A 16,467-nucleotide genomic window follows, 5' to 3' on the forward strand; every position below is an offset into this window, starting at 1 on the left:
AACAATGTGTCCATAAAGATCTCTGCTCAAAGGGGAGGAGCAGCTCGGCCTCTGGGCCGGAGGCCACACCTCCTCCTGGAAACAGTCAGCTCAACCCCTGCTGGCTGCAAAGGACTTCAGGACAGAAACCACTCCAGAGACTAGAGGTCCAGAGAGCAGGAAATGAGCTACTCACTGGTCACTGGTTACTGGTTACTGGTTACTGGTCACTGGTCACTGGTTACTGGTTTAATGGTTACTGGTCACTGGTCACTGGTTTAATGTTACTGGTTACTGGTTTAATGGTTTACTGGTCACTGGTTACTGGTTTAATGTTACTGGTCACTGGTCACTGGTTTAATGTTACTGGTTACTGGTTTAATGGTTACTGGTCACTGGTTACTGGTTTAATGTTACTGGTTACTGGTTTAATGGTTTACTGGTCACTGGTTTAATGGTTACTGGTTACTGGTTTAATGGTTACTGGTTTAATGGTTACTGGTTTACTGGTTACTGGTCACTGGTTTAATGGTTACTGGTTTAATGGTTACTGGTTTAATGGTTACTGGTTACTGGTTACTGGTTTAATGGTTACTGGTTTAATGGTTACTGGTTTAATGGTTACTGGCTACTGGTTTAATGGTTACTGGTTACTGGTCACTGGTTACTGGTCACTGGTCACTGGTTACTGGTTTAATGGTTACTGGTTTAATGGTTACTGGTTACTGGTTTAATGGTTTACTGGTTACTGGTCACTGGTTTAATAGTTACTGGTTTAATGGTTACTGGTTACTGGTCACTGGTTACTGGTTTAATGGTTACTGGTTTAATGGTTACTGGTTTAATGGTTACTGGTTTAATGGTTTACTGGTTACTGGTTACTGGTTTAATGGTTACTGGTTTAATGGTTTACTGGTTACTGGTTACTGGTTTAATGGTTACTGGTTTAATGGTTTACTGGTTACTGGTTACTGGTTTAATGGTTTACTGGTTACTGGTTTAATGGTTACTGGTTTAATGGTTACTGGTTACTGGCTTAATGGTTTACTGGTTACTGGTTACTGGTTTAATGGTTTACTGGTTACTGGTTACTGGTTTAATGGTTACTGGTTACTGGTTTAATGGTTTACTGGTCACTGGTTTAATGGTTACTGGTTACTGGTTTAATGGTTACTGGTTTAATGGTTACTGGTTTACTGGTTACTGGTCACTGGTTTAATGGTTACTGGTTTAATGGTTACTGGTTACTGGTTTAATGGTTACTGGTCACTGGTCACTGGTTACTGGTTTAATGTTACTGGTTACTGGTTTAATGGTTTACTGGTCACTGGTTTAATGGTTACTGGTTACTGGTTTAATGGTTACTGGTTTAATGGTTACTGGTTTACTGGTTACTGGTCACTGGTTTAATGGTTACTGGTTTAATGGTTACTGGTTACTGGTTTAATGGTTACTGGTTACTGGTTTAATGGTTACTGGTTTAATGGTTTCCTGGTTTAATGGTTACTGGCTACTGGTTTAATGGTTACTGGTTACTGGTCACTGGTTACTGGTCACTGGTCACTGGTTACTGGTTTAATGGTTACTGGTTTAATGGTTACTGGTTACTGGTTTAATGGTTTACTGGTTACTGGTCACTGGTTTAATAGTTACTGGTTTAATGGTTACTGGTTACTGGTCACTGGTTACTGGTTTAATGGTTACTGGTTTAATGGTTACTGGTTTAATGGTTACTGGTTACTGGTTTAATGGTTACTGGTTTAATGGTTACTGGTTACTGGTTACTGGTTTAATGGTTACTGGTTTAATGGTTTACTGGTTACTGGTTACTGGTTTAATGGTTTACTGGTTACTGGTTTAATGGTTACTGGTTTAATGGTTACTGGTTACTGGCTTAATGGTTTACTGGTTACTGGTTACTGGTTTAATGGTTTACTGGTTACTGGTTTAATGGTTACTGGTTACTGGTTTAATGGTTACTGGTTACTGGTTACTGGCTTAATGGTTACTGGTTACTGGTTTAATGGTTACTGGTTTAATGGTTACTGGTTTAATGGTTTACTGGTTAAATGGTTACTGGTTACTGGTTTAATGGTTTACTGGTTAAATGGTTACTGGTTACTGGTTTAATGGTTTACTGGTTACTGGTTACTGGTTTAATGGTTTACTGGTTTAATGGTTACTGGTTTAATGGTTACTGGTTACTGGTTTAATGGTTTACTGGTTACTGGTTACTGGTTTAATGGTTTACTGGTTACTGGTTACTGGTTTACTGGTTACTGGTTTCATGGTTACTGGTTACTGGTTTAATGGTTACTGGTTTAATGGTTTACTGGTTACTGGTTACTGGTTTAATGGTTACTGGTTACTGGTCACTGGTTACTGGTTTAATGGTTACTGGTTTAATGGTTACTGGTTACTGGTTTAATGGTTTACTGGTTACTGGTTACTGGTTTAATGGTTACTGGTTACTGGTTTAATGGTTTACTGGTTACTGGTTACTGGTTTAATGGTTTACTGGTTACTGGTTTAATGGTTACTGGTTTAATGGTTACTGGTTACTGGTTTAATGGTTTACTGGTTACTGGTTTAATGGTTACTGGTTACTGGTTTAATGGTTTACTGGTTACTGGTTTAATGGTTTACTGGTTACTGGTTTAATGGTTACTGGTTACTGGTTTAATGGCTACTGGTTACTGGCTTAATGGTTACTGGTTAAATGGTTACTGGTTACTGGTTACTGGTTTAATGGTTACTGGTTTAATGGTTACTGGTTTAATGGTTTACTGGTTAAATGGTTACTGGTTACTGGTTTAATGGTTTACTGGTTAAATGGTTACTGGTTACTGGTTACTGGTTTAATGGTTTACTGGTTACTGGTTACTGGTTTAATGGTTTACTGGTTCAATGGTTACTGGTTTAATGGTTACTGGTTTAATGGTTACTGGTTTAATGGTTTACTGGTTACTGGTTTAATGGTTTACTGGTTACTGGTTACTGGTTTACTGGTTACTGGTTTCATGGTTACTGGTTAAATGGTTACTGGTTTCATGGTTTACTGGTTACTGGTTTAATGGTTACTGGTTACTGGCTTAATGGTTACTGGTTACTGGTTTAATGGTTTACTGGTTACTGGTTTACTGGTTACTGGTTTAATGGTTACTGGTTACTGGTTTAATGGTTTACTGGTTTAATGTTTACTGGTTTACTGGAAGGCTGAGACTCAAGTCCTCACTCACATGGAGGCTGAGAGACACGGAGCGACTGTGGCTCAGTGGTTATTATGCCCATCTTTCAATCAGTGGGTCGATGGTTTGAGCCCCAGCTCTGCTAGTCCATGTCTATGAGTAAAACACTTAACCCTGATATATAGAAAAATGTTGCTTTGGATAAAAGCGTCAGCTAAATGAACTGAAATGTAATGAGCCTCTAGAGGCCACACACACACATGGAGGCGGAGCCTCTAGAGGCCACACACACATGGAGGCGGAGCCTCTAGAGGCCACACACACATGGAGGCGGAGCCTCTAGAGGTCACACACATGGAGGCAGAGCCTGTAAAGGTCACACACATGGAGGCGGAGCCTGTAGAGGTCACACACATGGAGGCGGAGCCTGTAGAGGTCACACACATGGAGGCGGAGCCTCTAAAGGTCAATAGTGTTTTTATAAAAATGTTTGCACTGGAATCACATTTTACAAACAATCTCTTGACGTTTGACAGGAGACACATGTTGGTTTGAATGTTCTTCAGCGGTCGCCTTGTCTCAGTTTAGATAACGTCATAACGGTTATTTTAAAATAAATAAGAAGTGTGTTTGTTCGTGGCTCTTCATCCCTCCTCCTCCTCTTCCTCCGTGTAGAGCGGTCCTCGGTTCTCCGGGAGAGACGCTTCGATTCGCTGCCAACGACTCGGAGGCCAGATGATGTGAGAGGCTCGTCCGTGCAGCAGCGCCACCGAGACCTGGGACACATCGTGTGTAAATACATAAATACATGACATTTATATATATATTTATATATGTAAAGAAGGAATGTAATCACTCTGCTTCATGATGTGAGAATACAAAACAACAACGAATTCCCACAACAGATTAATATTATAATAAATAAGATTATGAATAAATAACGAGTCGGTGAACAGTGATTTGTCTCACACTCACACACACACACACACACACACACACACTCTCGAGGTCTAGAGTCGTACCGGTCCGAAGCTGTTGCTGTCCAGACTGTGTCCGTGGTGATCTCCCTCGATCCAGAAGTGACCGTCAGGAACCCGGACGTACCGGTTCTTGTAGCTCAGAGTTCTGCAGACGAGAGAACAAACAACCCTTCACATGTAAAGATGTCGCGGACTTCCTGCCGTTTAGTGGACTTCCTGCCTTTTAGTGGGCTTCCTGCCTTTTAGTGGACTTCCTGCCGTTTAGTGGACTTCCTGCCTTTTAGTGGACTTCCTGCCTTTTAGTGGACTTCCTGCCGTTTAGTGGACTTCCTGCCTTTTAGCGGACTTCCTGCCGTTTAGTGGACTTCCTGCCTTTTAGTGGACTTCCTGCCTTTTAGCGGACTTCCTGCCGTTTAGTGGACTTCCTGCCTTTTAGTGGACTTCCTGCCGTTTAGTGGACTTCCTGGCTTTTAGTGGACTTCCTGCCGTTTAGTGGACTTCCTGCTGTTCAATAGAATTCCTGCCGTTTAATAGATTTCCTGCCTTTTAGTGGACTTCCTGCCATTTAGTGGACTTCCTGCCTTTTAGTGGACTTCCTGCTGTTCAATAGACTTCCTGCCGTTTAATAGATTTCCTGCCTTTTAGTTTACTTCCTGCTTTTTAGTGGACTTCCTGCCTTTTACTTTACTTCCTGCCTTTTAGTGGACTTTGCTCCGTCTCAAACGCTGGAGTCAAATCGGCTCTAACTTTATATATTCTTATTATCATTCTTGCGGAAAAAAATAAAAAAAGGTCCCGGCTTTTTATTTTATTTTTGTGAGTCAGTAAATTCAGCTTCTGAATCAATATTTATGTATCCAAGACACACACACACACACACACACACACACACACACACACACACACACACACACACACACACACACAGTGTTTAGGCTAAATGATAAATCCGGTTGGAGGCCCATAACCGTCCAGAGTGATGATGAAGAGCGCTCCTCCTCCTCCTCATAAACATGACAAGCTTATTGAAGCAGCTACAGCGAGACAAGCACCTCCTCCTCCTCCTCCTCCTCCTCCTCTCATTTTGGGTAGTGACTCTCTGGATGATTTAGAGGCTGATGATGAACGATAATGAAATGAAAGACTTTGTTCCGGAGATTTGATCCGAGCCACAAACTCTCTCCTCAAGCTCCATTTTTATTTTGTATATTTATATTTTTCTTCAAAGTCAAAGAAGCGTCTGCTCAGTTTCACCGTTTAGAAGTCACCGCTTCATAAGCGAAGACATTGAAGAAGCTGCAGTCTGTCTGGTGACCTGATTATTGATTATTGATTATTATTTCCCTGTGAAAATAAACTCATGTTTACAATGTCTACTGAGGGAATAAATCAAGTAGAGTCATTTATATAGACTTCTATACAACCAGAGGAGTCGCCCCCTAGTGGTCAGGAGAGAGAATGCAGCTTTAACACATGAAGCATAGACTTCACTTAAAAAACTGAGGTTGCCCCTTCAAAGATCTTCCAAGTGGCCTAATCAAGAAGTGTGTCTTTACTGAATTTGAACACACACACACACACACACACACACACACACACACACACACACACACACACACTTTCTTTCATCAGTGTTAACAATTAATTAATTGAATTGAATCGAATTGTGTGCGTGTGTGTGTGTGTGTGTGTGTGTGTGTGTGTGTGTCCGATATATGTTCCTGAAGGCCGATGCTGATCATACTCATATCATCTCTGAATTAGTGAGTTCTTCCTCCTGACAGAAGCCGCTCAGCTTAATGGGATGTAAATATGTGGATATCTGTATTTCATCATGCATGAAGTCGTTGATGGACTTGATGGAAAGAGTTGATGGAAAGTACCAACGCTGTGAGGGTCAAAGGTCGTCTTCAGTCCAGAATCACTTTAATGAAAGATGTACGACTGACTATTAAAATCATTATCTAAGTATTATTTAGATCATCAATTAATCCTTTATCGCATTTGCTGGTTCCAGTTTGTTAAATGTGCTGTTTTTATCACAGTAAACTGAATATTTGGACAAAAAGAGGTATTTACAGGCTCTGACATCACATTTATTCTTTCCCACCATATAAACTGTGACTTCTTCCTCTTTAGTTTGTTTTTTCGTGCTGAAGATCCGTTTTGTGACGCTGCAACGAGTCGGTTTTGAGATATTTCACTGGATGAGTGTAAATAAATAAAAATCTCATCCTCCAGATGGATTTCAATGAGACTTGTTTCAAAACATTAAAACCTCCTGTGCCACCTGACGGCTGAATGAGATCAAAGCTCTTTTTCTCTGGGTTCTGATGCTTTTCAGAGCAGCGAGTTCATCTCTAAGTCGAGGCTCGACTCCGCGTTAGAGAAGCGGGGACTCGCGTAACTTAACGTGCAAATAAACGTCATTTACGAGTTTCCATTAGTTGGTTTCGTGTTAGATTTACGAGCGTCTCTGTTTGGAGACCGACCTGTAAAACACTCCTCTCTGGTCGGGACCGCGCGGCCCGAATAAAAAGCTCTTGATTTACGGCGGGATTTATTCCCCCACACAGCCGGCGTCTGGTGTCCACCGGCGGGGGAAACGAGTGACGACGAACACGCCTCCTCCTCTGGTTGAGCTCCGACTGTCTGGAGGATCTGATGTTGAGCTGAGCTTCATGTTAGCTTCATGTTAGCTTCTTGTAGAGCTTAATGTGAGCTTCATGTTAGCTTCATGTAAAGCTTAATGTTGAGCTGAGCTTCATGTTAGCTTCATGTTAGCTTCTTGTAGAGCTTAATGTGAGCTTCATGTTAGCTTCATGTAAAGCTTAATGTTGAGCTGAGCTTCATGTTAGCTTCATGTTAGCTTCTTGTAGAGCTTAATGTTAGCTTCATGTTAGCTTCATGTAAAGCTTAATGTTGAGCTGAGCTTCATGTTAGCTTCATGTCAGCTTAATGTTGGCTTCATGTTGAGCTTAATGTTTGCTTCATGTTAGCTTCATGTAGAGCTTTATGTTGAGCTGAGCTTCATGTTAGCTTCATGTTAGCTGCATGCTAGCTTCATGTTGGCTTTATGTAGAGCTTCATGTAGAGCTTCATGTAGAGCTGAGCTTCATGTTAGCTTCATGTAGAGCTTCATGTTAGCTTCATGTTAGCTTCATGTAGAGCTGAGCTTCATGTTAGCTTCATGTAGAGCTTAATGTTGAGCTGAGCTTCATGTTAGCTTCATGTTAGCTTCATGTAGAGCTTAATGTTGAGCTGAGCTTCATGTTAGCTTCATGTTAGCTTCATGTAGAGCTTCATGTTAGCTTCATGTAGAGCTGAGCTTCATGTTAGCTTCATGTAGAGCTTAATGTTGAGCTGAGCTTCATGTTAGTTTCATGTTAGCTTCATGTAGAGCTTAATGTTGAGCTGAGCTTCATGCTAGCTTCATGTTGAGTTGAGCGTCATGTTAGCTCATGTTGAGTATCTGAGGAGGAGGAGAGGAGAGAGTGGGAGAGAAGAGAAGAGGAGAGAAGAGGATAGAAGAGGAGAGAAGAGAAGAGGAGAGAGGAGAATAGAAGAGGAGAGAATAGGAGAGAAGAGGAGGAGAGGAGAGAGGAGGAGAGGAGAGGAGAGAATAGGAGAGAAGAGGAGGAGAGGAGAGAGGAGAGGAGCTTCCTACCTGATGAAGTCTCCCTCCAGGCCGATGACCCGCTTGATGATCTTCTGCTGAGGATTCTTAGGGGACCTGAGGGAACAATAACACACAATATATATATACATATATATATATATATATATATATATATATATATATATATATATATATATATATATGGCAATAAGCATGAAACCCAAACAGCTTGAGAATATAAAAAGCTGCAGGTTACTTTGAGACTGAAGATTAAATATCACAAAATACACAAATAATAAGTTATGAGACCAAAACAGAGGCTGAGCTGTACTTTAAGTTATTTTTATTAAAAATAACGAAGTGAGCAAAACATATAATAAAATAATAATAAAAGTACCAAACAAACAATAATAATAGAATGAACTGAATTGTTTGTTGTTGATTCTGTTTGGTGCTTTTTGTGTGTGTATTAATACTTGTGTGTGTATTAATACTTGTGTGTGTATCGATACTGTGTGTGTGTCATAATACTGTATGTGTGTATTTATACGTGTCTGTGTGTGTATTAATATTGTGTGTGTATTAATACTGTGTGTGTATTAATATTGTGTGTGTGTATTAGAGTGATGGATGATCTTCTATCCAACAGCAGAACACAACACATCATTCACTCCCACTTTCTCTCCCTCCCTCTCGCTCCCTCTCTCGCCCCCTCTATCCCCTCCCTCTCCCTCCCTCCTTCTCCCTCTCCCTCTCCCTCTATCTCTCTCTCTCTCCCTCTCAGTCTCTACCAGAGTCTCTCCCTCCCCCTCTCTCCCTCCCTCTCTCTCCCCCTCTTCCTCTCTCTCTGTGAAGAGGAAGAGGGTTCTTGGAGATACTCGAGGAAGACGGGAAAATAGCTGCTGCTGCTGGACGTTAACATGCAGCGCTGCAAGCTTTAAACCAAGCACACACACACACACACACACACACACACACACACACACACACACACACACAGCTGCAGCCATGCCAGGAATACCTGCTGAATATCTGCTGCATGGGACGTGATGGATAAGAGCTTCTACTGGTGAGTGTTTCATGGCTGTGTGTGTGTGTGTGTGTGTGTGTGTGTGTGTGTGTGTGTGTGTGTGTGTGTGTGTGTGTGTGTGACTGCGGTAGTCCATCAGCCTGCGGTTCTGACAGCGGAGGGGAGAAACAGAACCAGGAGGCTGGGGGGATTATTTTGTCGCAGGTTTTTGAGATGCGTTCGAGGACGCTGCCGCTGCTCGTGCGTTCCAGCGCTCCGTCCGCCGCGTCGCTCCACAGGTTCACTCTGGAGTCAGAGAGAGAGGCGGCAAACACACGGTGAAGCGGCAGCAGGCTTTGGAGGAAAGGTTCTGAACCCACTGACAGGCTGCCTTCCCTCAGGAGACAGGAGACAGGAGACAGGAGACACGAGGAGACAGGAGACAGGAGGAGACAGGAGACAGGAGACACGAGACACGAGGAGACAGGAGACAGGAGACACGAGGAGACAGGAGACACGAGACACGAGGAGACAGGAGACAGGAGACACGAGACACGAGGAGACAGGAGACAGGAGACACAAGGAGACAGGAGACACGAGGAGACAGGAGACAAGAGGAGACAGGAGACACGAGGAGACAGGAGTCACGAGGAGACACGAGACACGAGGAGACACGAGACACGAGGAGACAGGAGACAGGAGACAAGAGGGGACACGAGGAGACAGGAGACACGAGGAGACAGGAGACACGAGGAGACAGGAGACAAGAGGAGACAGGAGACACGAGGAGACAAGAGTCACGAGGAGACAGGAGACGTGAGGAGACAGGAGACACGAGACAAGAGGAGCCAGGAGACAAGAGTCACGAGGAGACATAGGTCAGGAGGAAAGCTCCCTCTCTCCTCTCCTCTCCTCTGCTCCCTCTCTCCTCTCCTCTTCTCTCTTCTCCTCCCTCTCTCCTCTCCTCTCTCCCTCTCTCCTTCCTCCCTCTGTCCCCTCTCTCCTCTCCTCTCCTCCGTCTGCTCCCTCTCTCCTCTGCTCTCCTCTCCTCCCTCTGCTCCCTCTCTCCTCTCCTCTCTCCCTCTCTCCTTCCTCCCTCTGTACCCTCTCTCCTCTCCCCTCCTCTCCCCTCCCCTCCCCTCCCCTGCCCTCTCCTCTCCTCTCCTCTCCTCTCCTCTCCTCCCTCCCTCTCTTTAAAGGCCACTTCTTAAGTGCACCCGGTGACATTTCCAAACCGAGCTAAACGGGTCCGGAGCCTCTAAAACTCTCGCTTCCTCAAGTCAACTCTTCCTCTCCTTTTGGTTTCATAAGTAATCACAATAACGGGAGGATTCCTCCCAACGTGACTTGTTGTGCTAACGGAAGAACGACAGAAACACAAACACGTCTGCTGCGGTCAAAGAGAGACCGGCAGACTTCTTCTCGTCTGTTTTCCTGCTGGGGTCGAGTCCCACTGCACGGAGAATCAGTCTGCAAGGAGGAGCTCCAACAGCTCATGACAGAACGTTTAGTAGAGGAGCAGAAACATGAGGTCCTGAACCAGAGGAGCAGAAACATGAGGTCCTGAACCAGAGGAGCAGAAACATGAGGTCCTGAACCAGAGGAGCAGAAACATGAGGTCCTGAACCAGAGCAGAAACATGAGGTCCTGAACCAGAGGAGAAACATGAGGTCCTGAACCAGAGGAGAAACATGACGTCCTGAACCAGAGGAGCAGAAACATGAGGTCCTGAACCAGAGGAGCAGAAATATGAGGTCCTGAACCAGAGGAGCAGAAACATGAGGTCCTGAACCAGAGGAGCAGAAACATGAGGTCCTGAACCAGAGGAGAAACATGAGGTCCTGAACCAGAGCAGAAACATGACGTCCTGAACCAGAGGAGCAGAAACATGAGGTCCTGAACCAAAGCAGAAACATGAGGTCCTGAACCAGAGGAGAAACATGAGGTCCTGAACCAGAGCAGAAACATGAGGTCCTGAACCAGAGGAGAAACATGAGGTCCTGAACCAGAGGAGAAACATGACGTCCTGAACCAGAGGAGCAGAAACATGAGGTCCTGAACCAGAGGAGCAGAAACATGAGGTCCTGAACCAGAGGAGCAGAAACATGAGGTCCTGAACCAGAGCAGAAACATGAGGTCCTGAACCAGAGGAGAAACATGAGGTCCTGAACCAGAGGAGAAACATGACGTCCTGAACCAGAGGAGCAGAAACATGAGGTCCTGAACCAGAGGAGCAGAAACATGAGGTCCTGAACCAGAGGAGAAACATGAGGTCCTGAACCAGAGGAGAAACATGAGGTCCTGAACCAGAGCAGAAACATGAGGTCCTGAACCAGAGCAGCAGAAACATGAGGTCCTGAACCAGAGGAGCAGAAACATGAGGTCCTGAACCAAAGCAGCAGAAACATGAGGTCCTGAACCAGAGCAGAAACATGAGGTCCTGAACCAGAGGAGCAGAAACATGAGGTCCTGAACCAGAGCAGCAGAAACATGAGGTCCTGAACCAGAGGAGCAGAAACATGAGGTCCTGAACCAAAGCAGCAGAAACATGAGGTCTTGAACCAGAGCAGCAGAAACATGAGGTCCTGAACCAGAGCAGAAACATGAGGTTCTGAACCAGAGCAGAAATATGAGGTCCTGAACCAGAGCAGAAACATGAGGTCCTGAACCAGAGGAGCAGAAACATGAGGTCCTGGACCAGAGCAGAAACATGAGGTCCTGAACCAGAGCAGAAACATGAGGTCCTGAACCAGAGCAGAAACATGAGGTCCTGAACCAGAGGAGCAGAAACATGAGGTCCTGAACCAGAGCAGAAACATGAGGTCCTGAACCAGAGGAGCAGAAATATGAGGTCCTGAACCAGAGCAGCAGAAACATGAGGTCCTGAACCAGAGCAGAAACATGATGTCCTGAACCAGAGCAGAAACATGAGGTCCTGAACCAGAGCAGCAGAAACATGAGGTCCTGAACCAGAGCAGCAGAAACATGAGGTCCTGAACCAGAGCAGAAACATGAGGTCCTGAACCAGAGGAGCAGAAACATGAGGTCCTGAACCAGAGCAGCAGAAACGTGAGGTCCTGAACCAGAGCAGCAGAAACATGAGGTCTTGAACCAGAGCAGCAAAAACATGAGGTCCTGAACCAGAGCAGCAGAAACATGAGGTCTTGAACCAGAGCAGCAGAAACATGAGGTCTTGAACCAGAGCAGAAACATGAGGTCCTGAACCAGAGCAGCAAAAACATGAGGTCCTGAACCAGAGCAGCAAAAACATGAGGTCCTGAACCAGAGGAGCAACATGAGGTCCTGAACCAGAGCAGAAACATGAGGTCCTGAACCAGAGCAGCAAAAACATGAGGTCCTGAACCAGAGGAGCAACATGAGGTCCTGAACCAGAGCAGAAACATGAGGTCCTGAACCTCATGTTAAAGCTGCATTCTCTCTCCTGGCCACCAGGGGGCAACTCCTCTGGTTGTATAGAAGTCTATGCTTCATGTGTTAAAGCTGCATGCTCTCTCCTGACCACCAGGGGCGACTCCTCTGGTTGTATAGAAGTCTATGCTTCATGTGTTAAAGCTGCATTCTCTCTCCTGACCACAAGGGGGTGAAAATGCTGACCTCGAAGCTTAATAATTTGCATTATTAAAATTCCTGTCAGGAATAAAGTCTGATGGGAAAATAGATTTCTCTAATTATAATATTACTGAACAAACGTCTCGGTCTAAACGTGGCGATGAAACATGGATTGGAGTTTCATTCAAACATTTGTTTGAGAAGCATGATTTTTACTTGCATCTCTTTTCTTTGCCGGATGCTTGAGGGAGAGTTCCATGGATAAGCAACGCGGCCTTTAATAAATGTTGATGGAAACTCATTTGTCCCATGAATCCTGAAGCAGACACTTGGATCACAAATGATCTGGACCAACGAGACGATTGGCTCTGAACATGGCCGCATGTTAGGACGCCAATATTTATGTATTCATATTCTGGGGTTTGGGTTTGGTCTTAAATCTGAGAAGCCGGAGTAGAAACATTATAGTTACAAGACAACAAGTTCACAAGATAACGAGAAGGAGGAGTTCAACAATGAGACTCCGCCTCACTTCAGATTTTGCAAAAAAAATAGTAAAAAAAAAAAGATTAGAAGTTTTCATATAATAATTTTTCTGTCCATAATTAGTCAAATTGTCCCAAGCAAACACCGTAGTTTGATAAAAACATTGTCTGTAGGAGGATACATTGTCTGTAGGAGGATACATTGTCAGTAGGAGGATACATTGTTAGTAGGAGGATACATTGTCTGTAGGAGGATACATTGTTAGTAGGAGGATACATTGTCTGTAGGAGGATACATTGTTAGTAGGAGGATACATTGTCTGTAGGAGGATACATTGTTAGTAGGAGGATACATTGTCTGTAGGAGGATACATTGTCTGTAGGGGGATACATTGTTAGTAGGAGGATACATTGTCTGTAGGAGGATACATTGTTAGTAGGAGGATACATTGTCTGTAGGAGGATACATTGTGTGTAGGAGGATACATTGTCTGTAGGAGGATACATTGTTAGTAGGAGGATACATTGTTAGTAGGAGGATACATTGTTAGTAGGAGGATACATTGTGTGTAGGAGGATACATTGTTAGTAGGAGGATACATTGTTAGTAGGAGGATACATTGTGTGTAGGAGGATACATTGTTAGTAGGAGGATACATTGTCTGCAGGAGGATACATTGTTAGTAGGAGGATACATTGTCTGCAGGAGGATACATTGTTTCACCACAGTAGCAACAATGTAGCGTAACAGCAGCCTCATCCTGTGAGGTCGTTCATCAGAAGGAAGAAACACACCTGCTGCTTCTACAGAGAACACACAGGGGCTGTAGCACACATGTACAGTGTGTGTGTGTGTGTGTGTGTGTGTGTGTGTGTGTGTGTGTGTGTGTGTGTGTGTGTGTGTGTAATTAACAGTAGAACGGCTGCTGAATAAAGAGAGAAATGTGACTCGTGGGAGTGGAGGCTAAGCGCAGATAGTGATGCTGGTGATGCTAACAAGGAGGAGGAGGAGAAGGAGGAGGAGGAGGAAGAGGAAGAGGAAGAGGAGGAGGCAACAGACTCACATGGGACCGGCTTAATGGTAGATCGATGGTGGATGGAGGGAGGAGAGAAGGAGGGAGGAGAGAAGGAGGGATTTAGAGAGAAAGCGTTGATGTTTTCTGTGATGTCGTTCCATTCTACTCTACAGTTTGAGGAAAACCTTGAACAACGTGTCTTCTCCATCCGTTAAAAGAAATGGAAGTCGTGAGTCTTTCACTTGAATAAAACATGGCGGACACTTTGTGAGACTTCTGCACATCAACACCGCCGCCCTCGGCCTCGCTCGCCGCTGCATGAAAATAAACATGAATATTTCACATTTGGGTGCTTTCTTCTATTCATAGAATGTCAATACTCAGCACTAAAGTGCTCAAGCGGGCAGTCTGTCGTATAATGCATCACTAAATACAACGGGAGAGGAGGAGGAGGAGAGGGAGAAGGAGGAGGAAAATGAGGAGGAGGAGGAGGAGGAGGAGGAGGAGGAGGAGGAGGAGGAGGAGGAGAGGGATGAGAGGGAGAAGGAGGAGGAAAATGAGGAGGAGGAGGAGGAGGAGGAGAGGGATGAGAGGGAGAAGGAGGAGGAGAATGAGGAGGAGGAGAAGGAGGAGGAGAGGGATGAGAGGGAGAAGGAGAGGAAGGAGGAGAATGAGGAAGAGAAAGAGCGGCGCGTGTGTGTGTGTGTGTGTGTGTGTGTGTGTGTGTGTGTGTGTGTAGGGTAAATGAGGAAGTCATTGAAGAAGGAAGCATGGTGAAAACAAACAGGATGAATGAACCTCGCTCCATTAGCGCCACGTTGTTGTTGTTGTTGTTGTTGTTGTCTAAATACTCTACATAAACGCCTGGCTTCCATCTGTGTCGGCATTGCGTAACATATGAATATATATATATATATATATACATAAACAGCAGTCCCGCTATGTCAGCATTTATTGGACGAAGGCCTTCAATCAGCCGGCTGTTGGCAAGTGCCAAATGCTTTGGATTTTATACAAAAAAAAGATATATTTATATATACTTTTTCATAAATATATATATATATATATATATATATATATATATATATATATATATATATATATATATATATATAAAGGCGACTTCATTTTGTATTAAATATGTATGCACTTGAAAATAATTAGTAGGTATTTGTTTTTGGGTAGATTGTTGGGTCAGAACTGTCATACTTCAGTAAAAGTACTTTGGTTTCTTTGGGGATAAAGTGAGAGAGGAACTCTTTCATCAACATTTATAATATGAGCAATATATGTATATACATATATATATATATATATATATATATATATATATGTATATATACACACATATAAGATAATATATGCTTGAATCGCCGGCCGCTCCGCACTTCACCGACAGCTTCACCTTCTGCACTCAAGGTCAGAATATTCATAAAAACGGCAATATGTGCAGTCGACAGGCAACAACGCTCTGGACCTGACACCTGTCACCTGTCACCTGACACCTGACACATGACACCGGTCACCTGACACCTGTCACCTGTCACCTGACACCTGACACCTGTACCTGACACATGACACCTGACACCTGACACTTGTCACCTGACACATGACACATGACACCGGTCACCTGACACCTGTCACCTGACACCTGTACCTGACACCTGACACCTGTACCTGACACATGACACCTGACACCTGACACTTGTCACCTGACACATGACACATGACACCGGTCACCTGACACCTGTCATCTGTCACCTGACACATGACACATGTCACCTGTCACCTGTCACATGACACATGACACATGACACATGACACCTGACACCTGTCACCTGTCACATGACACCTGTCACCTGTCATCTGTCACTTGACACCTGACACCTGTCACCTGACACCTTTCACCTGTCACCTGTCACCTGACACCTGACACCTGTCACCTGTCACCTGTCACCTGACACCTGTCACCTGGACCAACAACATTGATTTGTCGCCTCATGAATTATGCACCAAAAATAATCCAAGCAGACCCGATGGCGAGATCTTTCGGAGATACTTTTGGAGCCTCTAAAAATCCTCCAGGTTGTGTGTGTGTGTGCGTGTGTGTGTGTGTGTGTGTGTGTGTGTGTGTGTGTGTGTGTGTGTGTGTGTGTGTGTGTGTGTGTGTGTGTGGTGCTCGCAGCAGCATTGAGGGGTAAAATGGGAACATGTCATGTTTTCTCCGAACATCTCAGAGCTTCTTTTCTTTCTTCTTTGACTGAAGCAGCGATAAAACCAGCAGCCGCACAAAGAGACTCACAAACTGCCGCTTCCTTTGTTTCAAACTGTCAGGAAACACACATAAGGTCACGATAATCATAACTTGTAATTCTGATGGTGCGAGAAAAGCAATAAAATCAAATGAGGCAGAAAAGGCTGAATACGTTTCAATATCCGCAAATGTCAACACGCCTCCATCGCTCACACCGGTGTGATATTGGACTTTCTTTCTGTCTCCCCAGATGGAAACTGATGCGGGCGACAGCTGACGGAGGATATTAAAGATGGAAGGCAGAGCGGTTCGTCCCCAGCCGGCGCCTCAGCGCTCCTCAGCCGCCAGGCCACTGCCCCTCGGCGCC

General features: G+C 44.4%; 1 protein-coding gene across 1 annotated transcript in view; it reads right to left on the bottom strand.

Annotated features, from left to right (window-relative positions):
• Positions 1-3,634: 3,634 nt before the first annotated feature.
• The window catches only part of immp2l (inner mitochondrial membrane peptidase subunit 2), a 51,855-nt gene continuing 39,022 nt past the window's right edge, over positions 3,635-16,467 (bottom strand). The window contains exons 4-6 of the mRNA XM_079223186.1: positions 7,815-7,880; positions 4,190-4,292; positions 3,635-3,943 (exon numbers count right to left, since the gene is read on the bottom strand). Of these exons, the coding sequence (XP_079079312.1) occupies positions 3,812-3,943; positions 4,190-4,292; positions 7,815-7,880 (301 nt within the window). The 3' untranslated portion in view covers positions 3,635-3,811. The remainder of the gene's footprint in view (positions 3,944-4,189; positions 4,293-7,814; positions 7,881-16,467) is intronic.

Source organism: Taurulus bubalis, assembly GCF_910589615.1.
Source record: "Taurulus bubalis genome assembly, chromosome: 9".
Classification (NCBI taxonomy): domain Eukaryota; kingdom Metazoa; phylum Chordata; class Actinopteri; order Perciformes; family Cottidae; genus Taurulus; species Taurulus bubalis.